Genomic DNA, 25,217 nt, shown 5'->3' with positions numbered 1-25,217 from the left:
AAGCATGCCAACAGCAGTCAATACAGAGATTGGTGATTTCTTCAGATGCAGAGAAGGCATTTGACCAAGTTGAGTGGCTGTACCTTTTCTACACTCTAGACCGGTTTGGTCTGGGCGAAGTTTTCATAAGATGGCTAAAGATTCTCTACAGTGTACCTCTCACTGCAGTCATTACCAACGGTGTACGATCAAGCAATTTTAATATTTCAAGGGGCAACCGGCAGGGCTGTCCCCTTTCACCATTACTTTTTATGTTGGTGATTGAACTGTTGGCAGAGGCCATTCGTGGGGATCTCAATATATCAACTCCAGAAATGGGGTCAAAATTACAAAAGATCTCGCTGTATGCAGATGATGTTCTAATTTTCTTGACAAATCCAGTAGTCTCAGTGCCTTGCCTGATACAATGCATTCACGCATTTGGCGCTTTTTCAGAAAATAAGATTAATTTTGCTAAATCAGAGGCTATGCCTATGGGTGGTCTTAGGAAAGAGTTGGCTCTTGAGTGTGACTATCGATTCCCATTTAGGTGGTCACAGGGGGGTTTTGTGTATTTGGGCATATTCATTACTCCAGTTCTGGATTGGCTGTTCAAAGCCAATTTTACTCAATTACTTGAAAAAATTAAACAAGATCTCCAAAGATGGGAGGCACTTCCAGTCTCATGGTTGGGTCGGATAGCGCTTATTAACATGAATATTCTCCCTTGTTTGCTATACCCTATACGGATGCTCCCCTTGATTTTTAATAAACAAACACTCAGGAGATTGAATGGTTGGTTTAGCTCCTTTAGCTGGCACCGTAAACGGCCCCTCATTAAATTAGCCAAACTGCAGTTGCCTCACAGACTGGGGGGAGTAGACCTTCCGGATATTAAAAATGACCAATTAAACTCGCTTTTGACCTACGTAAGTGATTGGGTTTGTGGGGACCCTCTTTCAATATGGCTAGATATCGAAGTCTCCCAGGCAAGGTGCCCCCTTACTGGTTTGCTGTTTTTGGACAAGGTGAGGACAGTTAAGGAACATTGCCATAACCCAAGAGTCATCAATACTGTTAAAGCATGGAGGGCAATTCGGCAGAGGGAAGATAATATTGGCAAAACATCTTTGTTTACACCTTTAGTGGGTATGCCGAGTTTTCAACCAGGTATGATAGATTCAGGATTTAAACGTTGGGCAGCTAGGGGTATATCTTGCATGGGTGATTTATTCGAGGGAGATGTAATGATGTCCTTCGATCAGTTAGTACGGAAGTACAAGTTACCTAATAGGGACCTCTTGATTTTTTTTCAAGTTAGGGATTTTATTCAAAAAAGTCCATACTTTTGACTGATCCCTACAAATCTGACATAGGAAGAGGGGTACTAAGGGCTAAGAGTCCACTCTCTGTCAGTACTCTATGCCACGAATGGGGGGGGGGGGGGGGGGGGTGTGCCACCTCAGATGAGTCTGATTGACTCTGCAAGATGAGGGAAAGAGAGCTGGGTGTTGGAAGTTTCTTCAGAGGCATGGGAGGGTATTTGGGAGAATGCAAGGAGGATATCAATTTGCAATAGGACCCTTGCTTTACAGTTGAAGATTCTCCACACTTAGCCCCAGACCGTTTGTCAAAATTTAAACCAGGGGTATCTTCAGCATGCCCCAAGTGCAAGGTCTGTACGGGTACTCTTACCCATTGTCTTTGGTCTTGTGACTGGCTTCAAACATTTTGGAGCGCTGTGGTGGGTGCAATGGAGAGGATTTTAGGTGTAGGGGTGGAGAAGGACCCTATTTCGCTCCTTTTGGGGCTACCCATTGTATTTCCTGCAGACTCATATAAGGCAAAACTTTTCAATATTCTTACATTCTGTGCAAGGAAGAATATCTTGCTAGGTTGGATATCAGAAAACCCTGCAGGCCTGTCAGGTTGGCGGAAGATTACTATGGAGCATATTCCCCTGAATTTTCTCACAAATATGGTACACCACAAAACTGGGAATTTTTACAAGACATGGCAACCCTTTTTGAAATACCTGGACAGACTTACCTGCCACACTAACAAGGGCTTTTATATAGCCGTAATGATTGTGTTTCATGAGTCCAATATCCAGGGAGGAGGAACTGTGAATGTCTGAGTGATTTGTTTGGCTGGGCTGAGTTATTACTATTTGTTTGTTGTTAGGTATTTATTTATTTAGTTAAATAACTAGTTAAGTTTTTTTTTAATTTTATACTTCTCTACAGATGTTTATACATTCATATAGGTGGGTGGGTTGGGGAATGTTTTGGGGGGTTTAGTTTTGTATTATTTTTGTACTGTTTTGTATTTGTTGTAATATTTCAAAATCTATTTTTTCTTAATAAAAATATATTATAAAAAAAGGTCAGAGGGACGGGCCCAGGTAGAGGGACAGTGTTGGAGTTGGACCAAGGGGTCTATGGGATGGGGAGAGGACTCTTGTCTAAAGAAGTGGGCACGGAGTGAAAATGATAGACGTGATGTCAAAGTCATCTTCCGAGCCGTAAGCAGTCATTGAGAAATAGAGCATGGGTGTGGAAACGATTTTAGCAAATACCTTGTAACTAGAGGGGACAGATTTTAAGATGTTGTCACAAGAAGAACCAGAGGTATCATGAGAGAAAGTTGTGCAGTGACTGGTTGTGATTTGTAATTCATCGCCTGAAAGAGCAAAAGGGAATTGAATAGCTAATTAAAAACTTTAAAAATGCTGATCGATGGGGAAAGAATAGTTTGATTAGTCCTTTCCACTGTTCTTTCACAGATCAAGTATGGGCACGATGTACTGAATGGTCTCCTGTGTTATACCATTCACTGCTGGTACTATGCAGCAGCAGCAGTTACTTCTTTGGTTGCATGAGTTTTGAAAGTGCAATCCATACATTTAGCTCCAAGTAATTTATATTACACCTTGTGATGTGATGTTTGGAACATTTCGTGCTGCAGCTGAACCCGGTACATAATCACTGAATCTTGTTTGAAGCTAAACTACAAAAGCTTCAAACAACAATTCCTCAGAAACTTGACAGATTTTGTTTTGTTTCTCGTGGTCAGTACATAAAGAGCACAAAAGCAATCCCTGGGAAATGGAGTTCTTGGATCATTCACAAGTAAGGACCAAACCTCTGATTGAGTTAACAAGATCATCTTCCTCGATGGGCAACACTGTTTGCTGTAGTTTTCAGTTTGTATTGCAGTATAGATCTCATTTTGTTTCAGCTGAATGGCTATGATGGGGATTACTACAAGCGTAGCCAGCACTTTAATATTTCCAATTGTGTCATTTAAGCTGCTGCTGTCTCTCTCCACAAGCAACTGTGCTAAGCAAATCCTCTTAGTGACAAAGAAGTATTACATTTGTAGGCAGACTTTGCAATCTTCTAAGTGAACAACACAGTTGCTGTGAATTTTTAGGTATATGAGTTAATACAAACATAGACAGAACTTGCAGCAATTCTCTCTGTCAGTGTGTTTGGAAGACATGCCATTACTGTCTTGACGCAAGTGTGGCAAACAGACACAGGCACACCAGACCAAAAAAGGCCTCCTCCTGTGGTTGTAACCATTAGATGAATCTAAGTGCGGCATAAGTTGTAGTCAATGTCAGTTTAAAGGATTTAAATTTTGCCTATAAATTTGACAGTAAACCTGTAGTTTACTTAATTCAGCACCAAACTTTTAAAAAATACTTCTGATGTTAGTACTTATGTTAGTACTTCCAATCTGATCAAGAGAATCCAGATCCTCCCACTCTTTTTCATTTTTAAAAAAGTCATTCCCAGAGACTTAACCCTGGTGGAATCAAGTAATGGGGGAGAGGGGATGCCAAGCTCAGAGAAACACAAGAGTTCTTGGAGTCTCATGATGCTCAAGTTGATTATTGATATACAAACAAGCAAAATTTTACAAACAGTTAAACACAAGCATAATAGTCTTAAATTGGAGGCACTGTAGAATTGGAGTCAATGTAAGTCAGCGAGGACAAAGTAGGGACTTGGGATGAGATGGAAAACAGAAATCAGAGTTTAGTGCCAGCTGAGACTTGCAAGGGGTTGGAAGATAGGGCAAGATCAGATATAACACTGGAATAGATAAGTATGGACATGATGGGAAAAAAAGTGGATGAGAGTTTCAATAGGACACGAATTGTGGGAGGGGAAGAGGCAGAAGATGTCTAATGACATGGAATTAGATAATGCAGTGAACATGGCGCTAGATGGTCACCTCAGGAATAGAATACCAAGGCAACAAACAACAAGGTACAACTGAAGGCAATGGTTGGGGTAGCATATGGAGTTTGCTGTGAAGTTGAAGGCAATGATTTCATACAGCTTTTGATTTGATTATCGTCACATGTACCCAGGTACTGTGAAAAGTTTTGTTTTGCGCACAGTACAGGCAGATCACACCATACAAAGTGTATTAGGATAATTGAACACAGTGAAGGATACAATGTTATAGCAGCACAGAAGGTGCATAATGAGCAAAATTAACATTAAATTTAAAATTTGAGAGGTCCATTCAAGTGCCTAATAACAGCAGGGAAGAAGCTGCTCTTGACTCTGTTGGCACGTGTGTTTAAGTTTTCATATCTTCTATCCAACAGAAGAGGTTGGAAGAAGTTATAACAGGGGTGGGAGGGGTTTTAGATTATATTGGCTGCCTTCCCAAAGTAGATGGAGTCAATGGATGGAAGGTTGGCTTACGTGACGGACTGGGCTGTGTTCACAACTCTCATTTCTTACAGTCCTGGGCAAAGCACTATTGATAAAATGAAGGAAATTGCAGCTCAATAAAAAGAACTACGATGTTGGAGTCATGGAGCTGTACAGCATACTTCAGTCCAACTTGTCCATGCTAACCATCTATCCTAAATTAATCCAGCCCTATTTGCCAGCATTTAGCCCATATCCCTCTAAACCCTTCCTATTCATTTACCCATCCAGATGCCTTTTAAATGCTGTAATAATACCAGCTTCCACCACTTTCTCTGGCAGCTCATTCCATACACTCATCACCGCCCGCTTGAAAAAGTTGCTCCTTAGGTCCCTTTTCCCCTCTCACCTTAAACTTGTGTCTTCCAGTTTTGGATATCCGCCACCCTAGGAAAAAGACCCGGCTATTCACTTTATCCATGCCCCTCATGATTTTATTAACCTCTAAGGTCACCTCTCAGCCTCAGACGCTCCAGGGAAAACAGCCCCAGTCTATTCAGCCTCTCCCTACAGCTCAAACCCTCCAACCCTGGCAGCATCCTTATAAATCCTTTCTGAACTCTTTGAAGTTTCACAACATCTTTCCTATAACAGGGAGACCAGAACTATATGCAGCATTTCAAAAGTGGTCTAACCAATGTCTAGTACAGACACAACATGACCTCGCAACTTCTATACTCAATGCACTGAGCTACAAAGGCAAGCATACCAAACACCCTATTCACTATCCTATCTACCGGAGCCTCCACTTTCAAAAGAACTATGAACCTGTACTCCAAGGTCTTTGTTCAGCAACACTCCCCAGGACCTTACCATTAAATGCGCAAGTCCTGCCCTGGTTTGCCTTTCCAAAATGCAGCACCTCACATTTATTTAAATGAAACTCAATTTGCCACTTCTCGGCCCAATGGCCCATCTGCTCAAGGTACTTTTTTTAAATAAAGGAGGAAGTGAGACAATGCAGGGATCAAGCAGTGGGAGGTGAAACAAATAGAGTACGAAACCTGCACAGTTGTCTGATTAGGCAATGAACGTTCACGGCTGACTGCCTCTACTATTTAGTTTCAAGTATCTTGGACATCAGTTAGTTCTAAGGAAAATAAACAAACAGTGAAATTCACAGCTGACCTTGGAGATCAGAAACAAATTCAGATATTGCTAGAAAATCTCAAGTGTGGCAACTCAGGTCAAAGAACTTCTGAGGGAGGTTCACTGGATGCAAAATATTAATTCAGCTTTCTCTCCACAGATGCTGCCAGACATGCTCAGGCTTTCCCACAATTTCTGAAATTGTAGCATCTAGTCTTAAACGAGCTATGAAAACAATCTAACACCACTAAGTCATAGAACATTGGGCCTAGGTTGAAACATAAAACTTGGCACTTCAGTTTACGGATGCAACCTGACATCTTGTCATTGAGTTAGGTCAGTAAAAGGCAGCATATGGATGAGGTGAAGCCAAGAACAGATGCATGAAAATTTGTAGAGGCAGAATAAAGGAGCAAGAATTAAAGTGACTGCTATAATGCTCTACTCATCATTGATTAGTTACAAGTGGAACCAAGCACAGGGCAGCTCCACTGGAGAACACAAAACGTCATTAGAACGTGATAAATTACAGCATCAGATGCTGCAGAGACAATGATAAAGATCACAGATAATGCACTATGGGCACAGTAACATTGGATATCATTTATGACATTGACCATTGCCATTTCAGTGCTGTAGCCACCTTGAAAACTAATTGGAAGTTGAAACGTGGAACTACAGGAAATTTGGGTACAGATTTTAAAAGCAAAAAGTTTTTCAAGGCAACAGTTTGACAATAGTTAACCATTTACACAGAAGGGTGAAGATTGTGATTTTGAAAAGGAAGGAGACAGCAGAATAGAGGAAGCCCATCTGGAAAAAAGATGGGTGCTCAACAATTTAGTGGGAACGAGTTTAAAGGAACAATGGACAAGATGCATTTGTGTCGAACAAAGGGAGAAACTAGAGAAATCTTAAGAGACAAGGGCAAAAGATGGTCATTCAGCCTATCAAGTCTTCTTCTTCAATTAATGAGATCATGACTAACCTGATAATCCTCATCTCCTTTTCCATAACCCTTAATTCTCTTACAGATTAAAAGTCTATCACAGCTTTAAAATATACTTTATACCCCAACCTCTGCAAGCTTGTGCAGTAAAGAATTCCATAGAGACACTAACCACTAACGAAATTCTTCCTCATCTGAGTGAAGTGGGTGACCCCTTACTCAAATTATGTCCTCTAATCTAGACTGTCCCATAAGGGCAAACAACCTCTCAGCATCTACCCTGTCAAGCTCCCCAAGAACCTTGTTTCAATAAGGTCACCGCTCTCATTCTTCTGCACTCCAAATAAATAGTAGCCAAGTCACAAGTTCAGGGCTCTGGTAGGAGGAAGGTTTAGCTTTGTGGGCAGAAGCAAAAAGTGATAAGACTGAGGCCGATATACCAACTGATTTTAATCTTAAATGCCTAGAGGTCTATGAATCTCTTGCTCATTGTTAGTCCCACAAGTCTCCTCTCTAGCAAACCGGAGTTAGAAGGTAGTGGAACATAAAATGCTAGAGGGTTTTCTGGTAGGGGAAGAGCACAATAGCACCCTCAGACTAGATCCCTCATAGCTGAGAGCAACCAGGATGGGAGAAGATCATCATTTTGCTCAGGAAAAGGACATCAAAAGATACACAGCAGCTAAGCAGATTAATGAATTCGGTTAAAATTGAAGATCAAAAAGTTTGGCAAAACACAACTTCAAAACAGAATTCAAAAAGACTTGAGAAAGAACTTTTCAGAGCCTGGGATAAAGTTTAAAGAGTTGAAGAGGTTATGGATGGTGAAAAATACAAGGAAGTGATCAGAGTTGACTTCATTTGTAACTCAGACCACTGGAGTGGCAAGGGCAGATATGATGGAAAGATAGGAGATAGATACAACTAAAGGAAAAAGGTGAAGCTAGAAGGGAGATTCAAATAATTGGAGGAGGTCTTCAGTGCACAGGATGAGAAAGGGTCTCTGAAAGATAAACTCTGTTGTGTGTGCGTTGGGAGGTTGCGGTTAATGAGAACCTAAATTGCACTGTTGTATTCTCCAAAACGAATATGACATTGTTTTGTTATACACAGTCCTTCCTGCTACTATGCATGTTTGATCAATTGGCTGGAACACAATTGATGAATAGGTGAATGCGTTCGTAAAACGGGAACATTCGCATGCACGTGTTGGCTATTAGACGATTCCATCCCTAACACTTTTAAGTGTCATGGGGCATGGAGAAAATACGACGCTTATGTTAACAGAGTCTCCATGTCAACATCACATGTTCAGTTGGCTCACGTGCTTTGTTGTGAAATGCTTTTTGAGAGGTACTCAGAAATTTTCTTTTTTTTTTACAAATTTTTCAGTGTTACCTTTAAATATGGGACAACAAAGTTACAAGCAGCATCCTGGTGATTAAACTGCAGGTGGTGAACTTAAAAGAAAGGCTATAATACTTGAAGGGAAGCTAGATGTTATAAAGTGTTTTGAATGTAATGAAAAAACCTGTGATACTGTTCATGCAACAGGAATAAAGGAGTCTACATTATACACCATTACAGACAATGCAGAAAAATTACAGCAAGCTGTATTGCTGGAACAAGCCTGTTGCTAGTAAATCTGATAGATCATGGCCAAAGGAACTTGAGGAGATGTAATAGTTTCTAGTGCGTGGATAGAAGACCAAATGAAAAAGTGATCTGGGACCAGCTTTCTCACCATAAAAAGAGAAAACCTTATCAATTTATGAAGACAAAAGAAAAAAGCTGAAAATCCTGCAGACGTGCTTGCCTTTAGAGCTAGTAGTGGCTGGTTTGATGGTTTTAAGAACTGCTATACTTTGCATAATGTAAGGTTGTGGCAAATCTGCCAGTGTAGATGAGGAACGAGGGATGACATTTTCTCCCATAGTGAAAAACTGACTGAGGAAGAAGGCTACAACTTAGATCAAATATTCAATTTGGATGAGACAGGTCAGAAGAGCTCTCAAGAATCAAACAAACCTTATGTTGCTTTTGCAAAGTAAACTGGATTTCAAGAAGCGGAGAGTGAGGATGTTGAAGAGCTGCTTGAGTTGCATTGTGAAGACCTCTCTACAGCTGATCTATAACAACTTGTTGCTGAGCAGGAAATGGAATCTGGAGATGAAGAAAATGAAGTCTAGGACCACGAGAGCATTCCATTTCTCGTCTGTCTTCTATCCTGAGGGAAGCTGAGAAGCAGTTGCAGCTCTTTGAAGACAAGTGATTACAATGCAGGATGCAGCAAGATAGCAGTTCGTGGAGTAAGGTCTTACTTGGCACCTGATGAACAGCTCCTTTATGAAAAGGAGAATCAAAAAAATGGCAAAGCAGCAAAAGCTAGATGCCTTATTAAGCTAAACCCAAAGAGACAGTCAGAAGACAATGAGCCACAGCCATCTACTTATGGATTAACTATTTTTCATTCTAATCCTGCAACCACAACTGTATCTGAAGGTGATGATGATGACCCTCAGCCCTTGTCTTAATATCTCAGCAACCTCAAAACCACTTTCCCCCACCCCAAGTTATCTTCAAACTTTTTCAGTGTTACATTTACTGTATTATTTTATTAGATATTAATTTAACATTTATTTAAACCGTGCTGTCCTTGGAGCTAGGCTAACTACTATACTTGTTTCAATTTTGAGTAATATCTTTGGTGGTCTGCCTCTAACCCTATTTTCTCCATAAGCCCTGTTATTTTTATTGCACAATTTTCTATAGCGTCAATTCACACAAGAACATCACCATTGCGTTACAGCAGAAATGACTGTAAATGCATAATTATCAAAAATTATTAATAATCTGTTATGAGAGTTCTGGGTAGAACATCAGAAAAAAGGCAAATACTTACATAAGCTATGATATTTTAAAGGTTCGTATCATAATCCACAGAAGAACACACACATTAAAGAAGTAGACTAAGAGACTGTAATTTAAAAGAAGGATTTGCACACATCAAACTGGTAAGTGAATCCAAAACAGCTTATAAACATCACCTGGAGCACTCAAGCAAATTATAGCCTTGTAACTCACTCAATGGATATCCATTATTGTATACATAAACACATGCGCTGTTTGCGGAGAGTAAACCTGATTTTTTTAAAAAAGCAAAATTCTAGGATCTGTTGCTATTACTTTGTTTTCTGCTGAATTTATAAAGGCACACTAATTCTTGCTCAAAGAAGAGAATTCATTTGCCTCCCAATACGTTATTGGAGGGTTAACAGAAAACATTTTGCTATGGATTACAAAGAATTGTAGTCCAAGTTGGAAATATTAAGATTCATGTTCGTTTTGTAATTTATGAGGTTTAAGTGAAAACTTAAAAACAAATCAAAAGTTGCAAAATATTTGAAATGGTGAAAAATGTTGAAAAATATGAAAACTGATCTGTATAAAATGATCTTTTATACAGTAGAATCTATGATAAAGTGCAATTTCTGAAATCCACACTTTTTGAATAAAGAAATGCAACATGAAAACTAAAAATCTCCAAATATAATTTTTGATAATAATAACCATATCAAATATCAAACAGATGGTTTGAAGGACACAAGCAAATCCTTGGGGAAATTATAGCTATTGGGAGAAGAGTATATTCAAGCTAGTTGGATTGTACGTTATTAACGAGTCCCCTTTCTTTTTTGATAAGTCTCCTGGAGATGTTTTGGGACACTGATAGTGGGATATTCGAGTAAATGTATTCTATTTAAAAATTACTACCAGATCCCAAATTTAATTTCAGAGCAGTCACAAAGGTTAACACTTTACTTACTACTTCGTAAGTGGTAGGTGCCCGATATCGAGATGCGACCACACCGACACCAGTAATCGGATCCATAGACAAATCTGGCAAGGCTTCCCACAGTTCAGGCATCATTGAGCGGCACTGAAATAAATAAAACATACAATCCTTCTTGAATTTGAACTACACAAAACATGATTTTGTATACTACTAACCATAGAATGCTGCAGACACCTGCTCTCATAGCTGCAGGGAAAGCTAACCACAGTCACGCATCACAAATAGGTTGTCACCAGCAGAATAGCAATAACGTGGAACATTTTTCATTTTAAAACTATGATAACTTTAAGAGCTGTTTCTAGATAATTCAGTAATATAGCTTTGATCAAGACAAACACAGTATTTAGAAAAAAGATTTCCAAGATTTCCAGTTACTGAAACAAGGGTTAATCCAGAAATTTAAAAGTACACGTTCATTTAATTGGAGCAGTTACTCAATATATATTGTACCGCAAGATAAGGCAAAATACAACACTGCAAAATTGTCCTAATTTATTCTCAACTTCAACATTTTTCATTGCTTCCATGTTTGGAGGTCTTCATTATGGGCTCTTCAACATTAAAGAATTAAGAAGTATAAATAGCTTAAAAATGAGCTTCAGAAATCTTTTTAAAAACGGGAAGGGATGCAATAGGAAGGGAAGAAGAGCGAGAAGTTTGGCAAAGTTGCATGCAGTGCATATCTACTTTAAACCACAGATTGGCTATGTATCGCCTGTAGCTGAATCAAAAAGGCATTTACATTCTCCAGAGGTGCATCATAAAAACAATATCACTTAGCAAAAAAAAAGGGAGTATATTATGACATGACATTCAGCCATAACATACTATTGGCATTTCAGTTTTAATAAAAAGGAATCAATATGGTCATAACAGATTTGTCAGACAATTCAATAAGAAAGAAACTTAAGGCCAAGACTGAAATTCTTCCAGTAGAAGAAAGGTGGTGCTTAGCAGCAAAATAGTTCAGTGCACCAACTGGAAACAACTGGATGAAGTATGAAACTAATTCCTTTCAATAAGGGAAGCATTTCAAAATATCGTAGAATATAGAATTCTACTGAAGACTAGAATTGTCTTAATTGCAGTGTTTTGTCAGCACAGCTGCAGAACTGATCTAAATCAATCCAATTTTAATACTTAATTATCGAGCAACAGTAAAGACACTTAAAGGTTTTCCATTTTTGTCCCAAAGAGTAAATTTCGAAGAACTGTAACTGAAAATATATCACTTCAAATCAAGTTAATAACAAAATCACTTTGCTTTTCATATGTGGTGATTTGAGTGAAGAAACAAATGAGCTTCTGAAATCAACTGTGCTCCAGTCTGCTAGTGTGATTACACAATAATTCTTAACGACTGCCAACAAGAATTAGCACAAAATAACATCCACTAACCACTTATTTTTTGGGAGATACGGGGGTACAGGCAAATAGCAATGCCGCCTTCCATGCAACATAAATCTAAGTATTATTACACTTAATCCAAGTTATTTTGCAAACAAACATTCAGTTGCGATTGCTGTTCAACTTGGGAGAATTTCTGGATTTCCCTCCTTTTTTCCACAAAGCAGCAAGAAAAGGTTAAGTTTCTAAGAAGAAAACAGATTTCCTTATTTTTCTTTTTAAAAAGGAAGAACTTTGGTTAATTTGTTAATGAGTGTATTTTGCCTCAAGAGTTAAAATATACAACTTGCTGGTTTGCCATGCACTTGAAAAGGCACACTCATTGATGTGTTGCAAATCCTTTGATCTCTGTCAGTCTGACAGGGATGGTACTTTTCCATATGGTTAGAGACTTTTATAGATAACACTGAGATAGCAGAAACTTAGTAAGTATTTTCCAAAAGGACAGGGTAAATTAGAGAGTGTGATTCTAAATCTAGACCCCAGGTCAGTATGCAAGGATACTGCACCGAAATCCAGTAAGACAATGCAAATGATGTGATGGCACAGGTTTATTACACCATTATATCATTACAAGAACTTCAAAATGAACTGCTACGCTGATCAAACTATACAATCGTATCCTGTATTTCACTAAAATGTGAAATAAAACAGTTTACAAATTCAATCAAATTAACCTGCCCTTGAATTAAGCTAACTTAGTCTGTTTTTGAAAAGACTTTGATGTTTGATTTAGATTTCTTACAATGTGGAAACAGGCCATTCGGCCCAACAAGTCCACACCAACCCTCCGTAGAGTAACCCACCCAGACCCATTTCCCTCTGATTAATGCACCTAACACTATGGGCAATTTAGCATAGCCAATTCACCTGTCCTGCACATCTTTGGACTGTGGGAGGAACCCACACAGACATAGGAGAAGATGCAAACTTCACACAGACAGTCGCCCGAGGCTGGAATTGAACCTGTGAGGCAGTAGTGCTAACCACTGAGCCACCATGCCTCCTGAGATGCAGGTATCCACAAAGCCAAGGGATACTATTGCTACAATCTAAACGTTGTCATTAGACAAGTACAGCAAGAGCAGCAGCAGGAAGGAAGTGCAAAAAAACGCACCCTCAAATATCACAAGAGAGTGAAGCAGAAAACCGAAATGCCACCAATGCAGGCACCCTGGGATTTGAACACACATTTCCTATTTTCAGAAGCTTTGTTGACGTTAATGGCTCTTTTCCTACTGATCACAGTCTATCCAGTTCAGTTCAATATTGATTAAAAAATTTGGTGGCAAGTTCATCCAGATAGGCAATTCAATTGATAGAATAGAGTTCTAGGAAATCTGACTTCACTACATAACCAAGTTAAACCACAACAGTGAGAGTAAAATAACTTTACAGGAAGCAAAACAGAAACCAAATGACCTTTGGACAAACTCCAAAATAAAACTTCATTGAAAGATACAATTTGATAATGGATCAACTGCTTCAAAGTTTAAAAATTGAGTGCCTTTTCAAGCTCAATTCTGCATGTTAGAGTTTCGAATGTAGCTTCAGTCAAGACCGTAGTTAAATTATTTCTGGCTGTAGCATTAAAAGACAATTTTCAATAGCTCAACATAATCCATTGTCACTTTTAAGAACATGTGGAAACCAGAACTGTTCCAAGTCATTCTTAGAGGACAACCTTTGTGAAATACTTTCTGGAAACCACACAAATTTCTAAACCATAATAGTGAAACACAATCACATACAAGTCTAAAATTATTTTTGTCATAACTACGCAGCAATAAGGAAATAGTAAATTCACTGCTCACATTATCAAAATCTATTCTACCACAACAGATAGCTATCTGAACAGATAACCATTATTCATTTTTCAGAGTTAACTTGTAATGTGAATAACTATTTGCAGTAAAACTGACCCTTCAGATGTGAGATACAGAATTGAATAAATTTATATAATGCCCCTATCATTTAAAAAAAATGCTCGGTACTTTGTAGAAGCATGAGAAATGCAACATATCTTCAAGTAAGGACGTATATGGTCAGATGGTAAGATGGACATTTCTGGTCGAAGTTTTGTAGACGTTTCATAAAGAAGGAAAGAGAATGAGTGTGTCAGGGAGCTATAGGAACAATACTCCAGAGCTGAGGACCTAAGCAACAAAGGCATGGCCACTAAATGTCATCATCACTCAACTATGGCTGCACAAAATGCCAGAATTAGGTGAACATAATTTTTTAGAAGGATTATCGGGTTCCAGCATTATACAGAGATATGACAGGTAAAGCAGTGGCAGAATTTGAAAATAAAGATAATCACAGATAATTGCAGAATCCCTACAGTGCAGAAAGAGGCCTTTCTATCCATTGAGTTTGAAATGACCATCTTAGGAGCATTCCACCAGAATCGCTCCTCCCCCCAACCTTTTTCCCTGCAAGCCTGCATTTACTGTGGCTAATCAACCTAACCTGCACATCCTTTGAGGAATCTGAGCACCCAGAGGAAACCCACACAGACACAGGGAGAATGTACAAACTCCACACATACAGTCATCCAAGGTCAGAATCAAACCTGGGGTCCCTGCCATTAAGGAGAAGTAGTGCTAACCATCAAGACACCCATGCAGTCCAAATGACTCTTCAAGCTGTTGTTTTTACTAAGAGCCAAAGTAGATCAATAAGTACAGGATGACAGGTGGATAGGTCAGAATGCAAATTGAGGCACAGATAGCAGAGTTTTGGATGATCTGAAGTTTATAGTGAGGACAAAAAAAAAATAAGACACCAGCCAAGAGTATGCTGAAGTGGTCAAGTCCTGAATTAATGGTCTGCTGAATAAAGCCTTTTAATTCAGATCAGTTGAGACATGGACCAAGTTATTTTAATGTCCAAGAGGTGAAAATAAGCAGTCTTCGAAATGGGGGCAGATACATGGTCAGAAACACAACTCAGGGTCAAATATCGTACTGAAATTTCAGATGGCCTAATCACAGATTATTGCCAGGGAAGTTAATGGATTCAATGAGCGAACGGAGTTTGAGCAGGATTTGAAAAACAATGACTTCAGTCTCCCTAAAATTTAATTTTAATGCCATACAATTCTTCAATTATTTCTTCAATCAGTGAATCCTGAGAGTATATCATTGGGACTATAGTATGGCCTTTCCTAAAGCCCAAGATAAAGCTCACTGCACGAAAGAGATATTCAAAAGTCTTGACACTACACTATTTTTCTGGCCATGTCCTTTAGCCAGTCTTCAGTGGAAAATCTATGAAATACTATCCAGTATTAATACTACAAGCCTAAGAAATTATAGAAAATCACAAATATAAACCTGAACTTATCAATTTAAAACATCTTGAAATGATACAGTACATTTCTGAAATATTTTAAAAATCAGCCAATTAAATTATATTATTGCCTCCCTACTGAACAGCAATGAACAGAATGCAACAGCTTTTAGAACCTAAATGAAAACTATGGTATGCTTCCTAAATTTGTTTCATAGTATTCGTCAACTGCATAATGATTAGTTACATTGATCATTTATGGCTGCACAAGCAGCTTTTATACAACTTTACACATACTGGCAATTTGTACTGAAAGCCGCCAGACCTTGTAATTATCTACATAAATGGTTACTGAGATTAAAGTACATTTTACTTTTAAAAAGGCAGAAAAGACTGAGTAAGAAAGTGTTTTTTTAAAAACATATTATACAAGAACCTCATTTCTCCTTAGAAAATGTTAAATTCTTTCCAATGTAATACATTCTTACTTTAATCTCTTACAAATGTTTTCATTCCACCTTCATTTAGATCTCTCTCATTGTAATAAGTTTTTGATTAGGGATCAACTTTTCTCCCCTTTTTCCTGTAGCAAAAAATATTCATGATTTGGAGATGGCGGTGTTGGACTGGGGTGTACAAAGTTTAAAAAAAATCACACAACACCAGGTTATAGTCCAACAGGTTTAATTGGAAGCTCAACCACCTGATGAAGGAGCAGCGCTACGAAAGCTAGTGCTTCCAATTAAACCTGTTGGACTATAACCTGGTGTTGTGAGATTTTTAACTTAAGCAAAAAAATATTGATATCAAAGCGTCTTAGAAGCTTAGTTATATAAATTCAAACAAAGTGCAACATCTTACTCAAAGTGCAACATAATCTGAACAGGTGGTTAATAAAAGCTGGGGAAAAGAAGGAGGGTGGGAGTCCCAGCCTTGTGGATTCCAGTTAGGATGGACAGAAAATATTGACGTTTCAGTGAGTCAAGAATAAACAAACTTGACAGCAAGTGGAAAACTGAGCTGTGGTCTCTCTTCCAGCGTGACAAAAACGTTATAACATGCACAAAGCTTAGTTCAAGGCAGATGATGCAGCACTGTGATTACCATCAAACACAAGTCACATTCCTTTGATGATAAACCACTGGGGTGGCCCAACAGCATTTGTTGGGTATCTAGAAACACTGTTTACTTTTGCCTAAAGCAGAAGCTTTAGATCTACATTACAGATTCAATGTTAAAAGTAAACTTCTTCCTTACAAGTGATTTAGTTATTTATATGATCCTAAAGGAACAAGTTTTAACTGTTACAGAAAGAGCTAAAAGTGTTTTTGTGTTTGTAATGTTACTTGACTGTATTTCAAAGTAATTTATTGATCCCAGATGACAAAGTAGAAACCACTTCAATTTGCTGTTCTACCTTTAAGGATGGGTACATGCAAAGTTTTTTTCTGTAGATCTATACTTTCCAAAAACCACTAGTCTTTCTATATTAACCATCCCAAAAGTGCATCACTTCACAGTTCTCCATATGAAATTCCAAAGGCCATGCTTCTGCGAATATTACCATGTCTATGGCATCCTAACAATCACCTGATGAAGGAGCGGCACTCCGAAAGCTAGTGCTTCGAATTAAACCTGTTGGACTGTAACCTGGTGTTGTGTGATTTTTAACTTGTCCACCCCAGTCCAACACCAACATCTCCAAATTATGGTATCCTGAAACCTCCAACCATCTTCATCAAGATCTACTACTTCATCACGGACCTTCTGCAAACTTTATAATGTTGCTTCTTACACATGAAGCTAAGAAATTTATAAAAAGGTGAACCAATCCCTGAGAAACACCACTGCAAATCACTTCCCAGTCTAAAAAAAACTCACATGCCAGCCTTTAATTCTGCAAATAAGCCAATTTTGCATCCACATCACCATTTTCACCTTAACTCAAGAAGTATTTTCTCTTTGGTACAGGACACAGTTAAATAATGATAAAAGATTGGCATGTGTTTGAAATTCCAACAAGTATACTACCTGGTTATGACTGACACACCAGGCGAAAGTGAGGACTGCAGATGCTGGAGATCAGAGCTGAAAATGTGTTGCTGGAAAAGCGCAGCAGGTCAGGCAGCATCCAAGGAGCAGGAGAATCGACGTTTCGGGCATGAGCCCTTCTTCAGGAATGAGGAGAGTGTGCCAAGTAGGCTAAGATAAAAAGGTAGGGAGGAGGGACTTGGGGGAGGGGCATTGGAAGTGCGATAGGGGGAAGGAGGTTATGGTGAGGGCGATAGACCAGAGTAGGGATGGAGGCGGAAAGGTCAGGAAGAAGATTGCAGGTTAGGAAGGTGGTGCTGAGTTCAAGGGTTGGGACTGAGACAAAATGGGGGGTGGGGGGAAAAGAGGGGAAATGAGGAAACTGGAGAAAACTCCCTGTAAATCCCCTAGCCACTATAAAACAGCTGCAATGTGCAGAAACTTTAGAAAAGGAGGCATGGTACTTAATCCAGCAGCTCCACAGACAGACCACTGACACTAAACATTTCTGACGATTTGCAATGCAAGACTGCAAACGCAAAAGCTCTGAATTTTTCTATAAGTTGGATTCCAAATTATAGTAGCATCATGAAAGTTCAATCAAATTACCAAATCCATTTGTAAAACTATCCAACTCCAACTTTCCAAGTTTGTCATGAAACTAGAGTTATAGTAAATCTAAGAAATACAAATCTAAATATCATTGCTCAACTTCAAATTATAAAATCCTAACATTGATAGGTACTTATGAATGATGCTTTAAATTTATGTGCACACTTTTTGGTTTTGCAGACCATTAGGTACATTAGGTATTGTCCTTCCTGAAGTTCCATTTGAAAGGACTTTGCAACAATTAAAAATAGCAAAAGAGAAAAGCCAGACACACTGCCCTTGACCGATGAGGAAACACATGTAGACTTGTGCTGAAGACAGTACCTGAGTCAAACCCTCAAGGGCAAGGGAAAGAGTCATACAGCATGGAAATAGACCCTTCGGTCCAAACAGTCCATAAGCAAATTGATCTCAGTTTTGATTCATGACATTGAAAACTCATTTCATCAGGAGGGATCAAAAATGCTTTTAGTTCTTCTGGGCAAAGAAAGAAATTAAGAACAAAAAAAATGTATTTTTCATTCAGCTTCTATCCAATATTCTGTAATTGAAGTGAATGCATGTAAGTACTTTGTAATGCAGAGTTTGCACTTCGTCTCAAACACATATTCAAAAAGCCCACAAAAACACGGAATATTAACATGAGCAAAGTGTAATCAGACAAACTGAAACCTAGTCAAAGGAGGAACTGTTGTTATTAAAGAAGAAAATGTTGGTCAAGGGGAAGATTTGAACGAGGATCTTAAAAAGATGAAAAGCAAATGGAAACCCAGGTCTTCTCTAGCAAGACAGATTAAAGCATGGGTTTTCACTAGAGAGGCTAATATAGTGAGAGGATGTATTGGAGGTCAGAACTGGAGGAATACTGAGTTTTCAGAGGATTACAGGAGGTTACAAAGATGAGAAGGAATGATGCAATGAAGCGATTTGAACAAAAGATAAGAAATATAAATTTGAGTCATTAATGGAAGATGAGCATACATTTAAACACCCTGGTCTGTCTGTGATTTGGCAGGATGTAAATATTTTTTAAAGAACCTGATCAGACATGTCTGGTATGGTACATCTCTGGAGTAGGTGGAACTTGAAACTAGGCCTTCTGGCCTAGAGGTAAGGACATTACTGTACATTGAGATCAATGCATTAAATATGTCTAATACCAATTAAATAACAGTTATACCTATATGTTTTACAAAAAGGAGCTCCACCATATCAGAAAATTAAAACAAGCACATTTTCAAACAACTGTGGTTAGTTGTGAGCAGCACGGTGGCACAGTGGTTAGCACTACTGCCTCGCAGCGCCAGAGACCTGGGTTCAATTCCCGCCTCAGGCGACTGACTGTGTGGAGTTTGCACATTCTCCCCGTGTCTATGTGGGTTTACTCCAGGTGCTCCGGTTTCCTCCCACAGTCCAAAAATGTGCAGGTTAGGTGAATTGGCCATGCTAAATTGCCCATAGTGTTAGGTAATGGAGTAAATGTATGGGTCTGGGTGGGTGCGCTTTGGCGGGTCGGTGTGGACTTGTTGGGCCGAAGGGCCTGTTTCCACACTGTAAGTAATCTAATCTCAGCTCTCAACTAGTTACCCTGAATACTTGAACCAATTTGAGCTACTGAATATCACCCTGACTTTAGCAGGAGTTTAATCTAGATACTGCAGAACTAGAAGTGGCTCTAACAAGGTTGCTCAGTTCTTTAGCAGGACAGAATAACTGGTTAATCACATTTAAATCAGAGACTATTTACATATGGATGCAAACTAACAAAGCCAACAGAAACATCAGGAGGCAGGGATTAATAAACTGGCAAAAACAGGATATAAGGTGCAACAAAAAAGTTACGTATAGAACAAAGAAGAGCACAGAAAAATGTGAAGAGAAGTAGAGTTATATTTTAAAAGTCCTTTTATTTATAATTATTAAAGTAAACGTTACTCTGGGTATTAAACTACATTGAAAAAAGGTTTAGTTTCATTGTCATGGTGCATGAATTAGATTTTGTTTCAAAAGGGGCTCACTCAAGGGAACCAAACAGGGACGCTCCTGACAGCGTAGACATTAAAACTATTGTTCATTCCTCTGAAAATGTCAGCATGGAATTTGCCCCTTAGCCTCTGGCACAAATTAACACAGTTCACTTTATTCTACTGAAAACATCATATCCTCGCCAAGCTGTTACACTTGTATGACCATCATCCGCCCTAAATGTGTCTGTTAATTCCATTTCCTGAATATATTCAACTCTTATTGTCAAATGATTGTAGCCCATGGAGCATATCACTTTTTCCACAGTTACTTAGAACCAACTCAGAATTGCCCCACATCTAGATTTCCTTTTCTTCTACAGTCATTGTTTTTAAAAAATAGAAGTTAACAACCACATATAACCACTGCAAAATATAAACACAAGGTTCCAACATGTCAAATCAGCTCAGAATCAAACTAAAGGACTGGAAAATGACAACCACTATCAAATTGCTGCTCAGCTCCAATGTTTGCCCACCCTGACACTACTCCACATTTTCAATCGGTCTTCCAAGCCTGACTTCTTCAGAAAACATCAAGTGTACTGTCCCATAAGGAGCTTCATTACAAAGCTGAAATGTTAGATGGAAGACGTGCTATGATGTTGGTTCCTTACAATACTAGCCACTCTAAGGCAAGAAAATTAAGTGAAGGGCACGTGTATGAATCTGAATTCGGATAAAGTTGCAGGGGTAGGTCTGGTCGAGTGTGGGGAGTGGTCAATGAGGGTTATCAAGTTGAGTTGGTGGTCAGGCAGTCAGGGTGGGTAGTCCAGAGACAACAGTAGATAGGCTGAGACTCAAGCAGAGGAATTGAGGGTTGGCTATCAGTGTGAGTGTTTGGGAGGTTGGTTGTGTATTTATCCAAGAGTTAGACTAATATTTTTCTGACTAACATTTAACTATCCAAGTCAAAGGTCAGAATGGTCTAAAATCTCTAAACTCAGTCAGAATTCTGCAGAGGAACCCAGGGAGCAGGGGAATTGCCCATCAGAAATTCAAACTTCCTAGGTAATTCCCATTATTCACTACTTGCCAATAATGTTCATGACAACAGATTAAACACTCTCAGTAAACTGTTGTCAAATTGGAAATGCTCCAAATGTAATAACTGCAAACAGACATTCTAATTTTCAAAGCTATATATGCTGAAAAGGTTTTCAAAAATCTCAAATTGTTCAACAATCAGATATGAACAAAATTGAGATGAATGCAACTGGCTTTCATGTATACTTGCATACAGTAAATAGAGAATCACCATTAAACAAAGATCATTGCATGATTTTGGTACAATTTTTGTTTTTCTTATTTAGGGAAAGCTATATCAGTTAGCTAGACAGCTAGTGTGATGCACAGAATGACACTAACAGGATAGGTTCAATCTCCATACCAACTGCAGAGTCTCAGAGGCCTGTCTCCATACCCCACTCCAAACTTGATATGGAGTGGTGCCCCTCAAGCTATATAACAAATTGTCTCGCTCAACTGGAGACACCTATCTCTGAACCAAAGAAGTCGACAGCTAATTACCGTTTTTGTACTGGAGGCAATTTAGAAAAGGATCCTTGGGTTGATTCCCGGGATGAAATTGCTAGGTTATCAGAAAAGATCGAGGATTTTGCGCCAACATTCATTGAGGTTTAGAACAATGAACGGTTGTTGCAATGAAGCACATACAGTTCCAAGAGGCCTTGAAAAGAAGTGTAAAACGTTTTCCCTCATAGGAGAACTGGAATTAGGAGGCAGTTTCAGAAAAAGGAATCGCCCATTTAAGGTGAAGATTGGGAAAAATTTCTTGAGTCAGAGGATTATGATTGCTTGGAATTTTGTACCCCACAGAGCTAAGGAAACTGCGTCATTGAAAATATTCAAGGCCAAGACATTCGCTTAACCATAGGGTTCCTAGACACAGGAAACTGGGGTTGAACAGAGATCAAACCAACCGTGACCTAACAGAATAGTGGTGAAGGTTCAAGGAGCCAAATAGCCTACTCCTGATCTTATTTCTTACATTGCTAGAATAGAATTTTTACAACACAGAAAGCCATTCATCTACTGCCAATCCCTCACCTTTTCCCTGTAGCCCTGCACACCTTTCTTCTTGAGATATCAATCTAATTCTCTCCCAAGTTCTTTGATTGAACCTGTCTCCACTACAGTGAGACAGTACATTCCAGATCTTAATCATTTATTGCATGAAAAATTAGTTACTCAAGTCACAATTGTTTCTTGTTGCCAATTACCTTAAATCTGTCCCATCTTGCTCTTGAACCTTCCACCAATGGGAACAGATCTGATCTAACTTGTGCTGACCCCTTATGATCTTGAAAGCTTTTATCCAGTCTCCCCATTGCTTTTGAGAAGAGAAAGTTATCAATTCCAACTTCTCCAAATCTATCTACATAACTTCAGTAACAAAACACAGACCGGTAAGTGATCATATATACATCCAGACAGTACACCTCACCTTCTTTACAAAAGATATTTGTGTTCTCAGCATTTAGCACCATTGGCCCTAGAAGGCTGACTCTGCAGTCATTTAGGCTGTCATCTTTCATTCTATCACTGACCTTTTGTTCTTGTCCCATTTACCCCTTCCTCAAAGCCTGTTACGTTCTTATCTTTTCCCTGTTCTGATGAAAGGTCACAGGCCCAAAATGTTAATTCTTTCTCTCCACAGATACTGTCATACTCTATAGGTTATGTTTTTATTGATAATTTAGATAGAGAAATTTATAAACTATCAATCTATGCTGAGTTATGATTTGGAGATGCCACTGTTGGGCTGGGGTGTGCAAAGTTAAAAATCACAACACCAGGTTATAGTCCAACAGGTTTAATTGGAAGCACACTAGCTTTCAGAGCGTCGCTCCTTCATCAGGCGATAGTGGAGGACTCAATCCTAATACAGAATGTATAGCAAAAACTTAGAGTGATGTAACAGAAATTATACATTGAAAGATTTTTCAATGTGTAATTTCAGTTACATTACACTGTAAATTTTTGCTATAAGTTCTGTGTTAGGATTGAACCCTCCTCTATCACCTGATGAAGGAACGACACTCCGAAAGTTAGTGTGCTTCCAATTAAACCTGTTGGACTATAACCTGGTGTTGTGTGATTTTTAACTATGCTGAGTTAATTATCTTAGTTGGAACAACATAACCACCCCTCGCTTCCCAGGCTACTAGAGGCAAAAACATGTCAGGGTTCCCACTTCAAATACCAATGACCCACACTGTATAGTTCACATGACTTTAAAAAAAGTATCAAACTAGACCAAGATGCCCTATACAATTAAAACAGTCCTCAAAATTCACAATCTGCACTCATTCAAGCAAAGTCAGCACTTGTAGTATTTTGCGCATGTTCCAACAAGAATGATCTTCAATACGAGAGAAAATTATTCCAGACTTCATTTCATCTTATAACATCTGATCTTTCCAAAACATTTCATGAAAATAGATGCTGATTAAATATTTTATGAAACATAACTTTGATATGAAAAGTGTTTCATAAGAAATGCACAAGTCTTCCATATTTAAGAAACTGAAGACTTAAAAACTGGTTTGCAAAGAAAAATGATCTAAGAAATGTCTAATACACTTTTAAAAAATGCTTGTAAACATAATTTAAAATGCTGCTGACACCATTCTCAAAAACATACGCAGCATATTATATTTTAGACAAGACACCATCATTACCAAACTAGTAGCATAGCAGATTAGAAGTTAGATCTATGAGAAATTTGCAATTTTTTTCATATACAATGAACTGCATGCTCCAAGTATTTGTCACAAAAAACCCATGAGTATAACTAAACTATTGTGTGCTAAAAGAAAGATTTCCCCAAAGCCAATCTGAAATTTTACAGTGATAAGCTTTATTCTGCACTATGCAGGGTTGAACTTAATTCCTAGATTTCAAGAAATTAATAAAATGATACTGTAACCACTGAGCAAGTATAGAATATCAATTCATGAATTGTTCAAACAAAGCCAGGCCTTTCAGAAAGAAATCGAATGATTCCCAACATTTAACTGCAATAAAAAAAACTGTATATCAGGATTGGCCAGGTTCAGTAAGATGCAAGTGTAAAGATACACGATGGCAAATATTGGGACACTACATTAAAATGCTTCCTATTGTCAAGAGGAACCACAATGGAGAGAGAAAAATAAAACATTAGATCTGGCTGTGGACAGGAGGAGTGAAATTCAAACAATAAATTGATTAAAGGCCTGGAGCCTCTCTTCCCTGCATTAATCCAGCATTCACTGCATTACAAATACAGATATTTAAATGCCATAAATCTCCTTGAAAAAAGAAAATCCACTTCACAGTGAACGTCCAGCCCTGTGTAACCCAGTGAAACTTTTGCTTCTCCCCCCCCCCATAAACAAAAAATAAACTTAACTGTTAATTGCGGCACCTCGTCTCTCCGTCTGACACAAAAACAGCTTTTCATGGCCACCCACCCCCCCTCCCCAATAAATAATTAATTAATGTTTTTTAAAAAACACAAAGGCACGACTGAATGAAGGTGCAGCCTTCCCTTCCCCCAATATACACACACCCCCCAAACTCCCACACTAGGCCTCAAATCCTCGGGCTTGCGTGAAGCCGTGCACCGGGCGACCCAGCAGCAGCGCTACAGCGGGCCCGCCCGGACAGGAGCGAAGGAGCCGACAGAAACGCAGCCAGAAGCACAAAAAAAAGAGGAAAACGAAACGATCAACATAAACGAGGAGGGTAAATCCTTACCAAAATTAAAAAACAAACAAACCGACACTCAGGACAAAGCCTAGGGTTGGCTAAGGGAAAGGAGGGGAGGGGGAACCCAGGTTATCTCCCTGTCTGTCAGTCTCTCTCTCTCAGAATCTTCAGCAAATAAAACAGCGGCGGCTTTTAACATCCGAATTAAAGGAGCCGGATTCCCCAGCCCTGCAGCCTGCACTGTCTCCCCTCCCAGAGCAGCACCAGCTCAACTGTCAATCAACCCACACACCCACAGGGAGGACTGATGCACATTTGCAGAGACTCCTATCAAAGCCTGGTTGACCCACGTTAACCCATTCCCCACCCTGTTCTGTGGCTTTCAGTGGCACTCTCACCTGGCCCACCAGCTTACCAACACTTTCCGCGCCCCTTGACATCTTGATCCCAGGGTCTGACCTCTCAGGGGGCATCAAAGGTTTCACAGAACCACCCCGAGGAATCGGTCACTAGTTCTGCCCAGT

At 39.0% G+C, this 25,217-nt stretch overlaps 1 protein-coding gene across 2 annotated transcripts in view; it reads right to left on the bottom strand.

Moving 5' to 3' along the window:
- mvb12ba (multivesicular body subunit 12Ba) overlaps nt 1-24,969 on the bottom strand; it is a 171,043-nt gene extending 146,074 nt beyond the window's left edge. The window contains exons 1-2 of one of the 2 annotated variants that reach the window (XM_060841079.1): nt 24,742-24,969; nt 10,580-10,693 (exon numbers count right to left, since the gene is read on the bottom strand). In XM_060841079.1, the coding sequence (XP_060697062.1) occupies nt 10,580-10,684 (105 nt within the window). In that variant the 5' untranslated portion in view covers nt 10,685-10,693; nt 24,742-24,969. Of the gene's footprint in view, nt 1-10,579; nt 10,694-24,394; nt 24,439-24,741 lie in introns of those variants that run through there. The other variant, XM_060841080.1, reaches the window with a different exon arrangement.
- Nucleotides 24,970-25,217: the final 248 nt, after the last annotated feature.

The sequence above is a fragment of the Hemiscyllium ocellatum genome, chromosome 21 (assembly GCF_020745735.1).
Source record: "Hemiscyllium ocellatum isolate sHemOce1 chromosome 21, sHemOce1.pat.X.cur, whole genome shotgun sequence".
Classification (NCBI taxonomy): Eukaryota; Metazoa; Chordata; class Chondrichthyes; order Orectolobiformes; family Hemiscylliidae; genus Hemiscyllium; species Hemiscyllium ocellatum.
The sequence above is the reverse complement of the archived record's forward strand: the minus strand, read 5'-3'. Positions and strand labels throughout refer to the sequence as shown.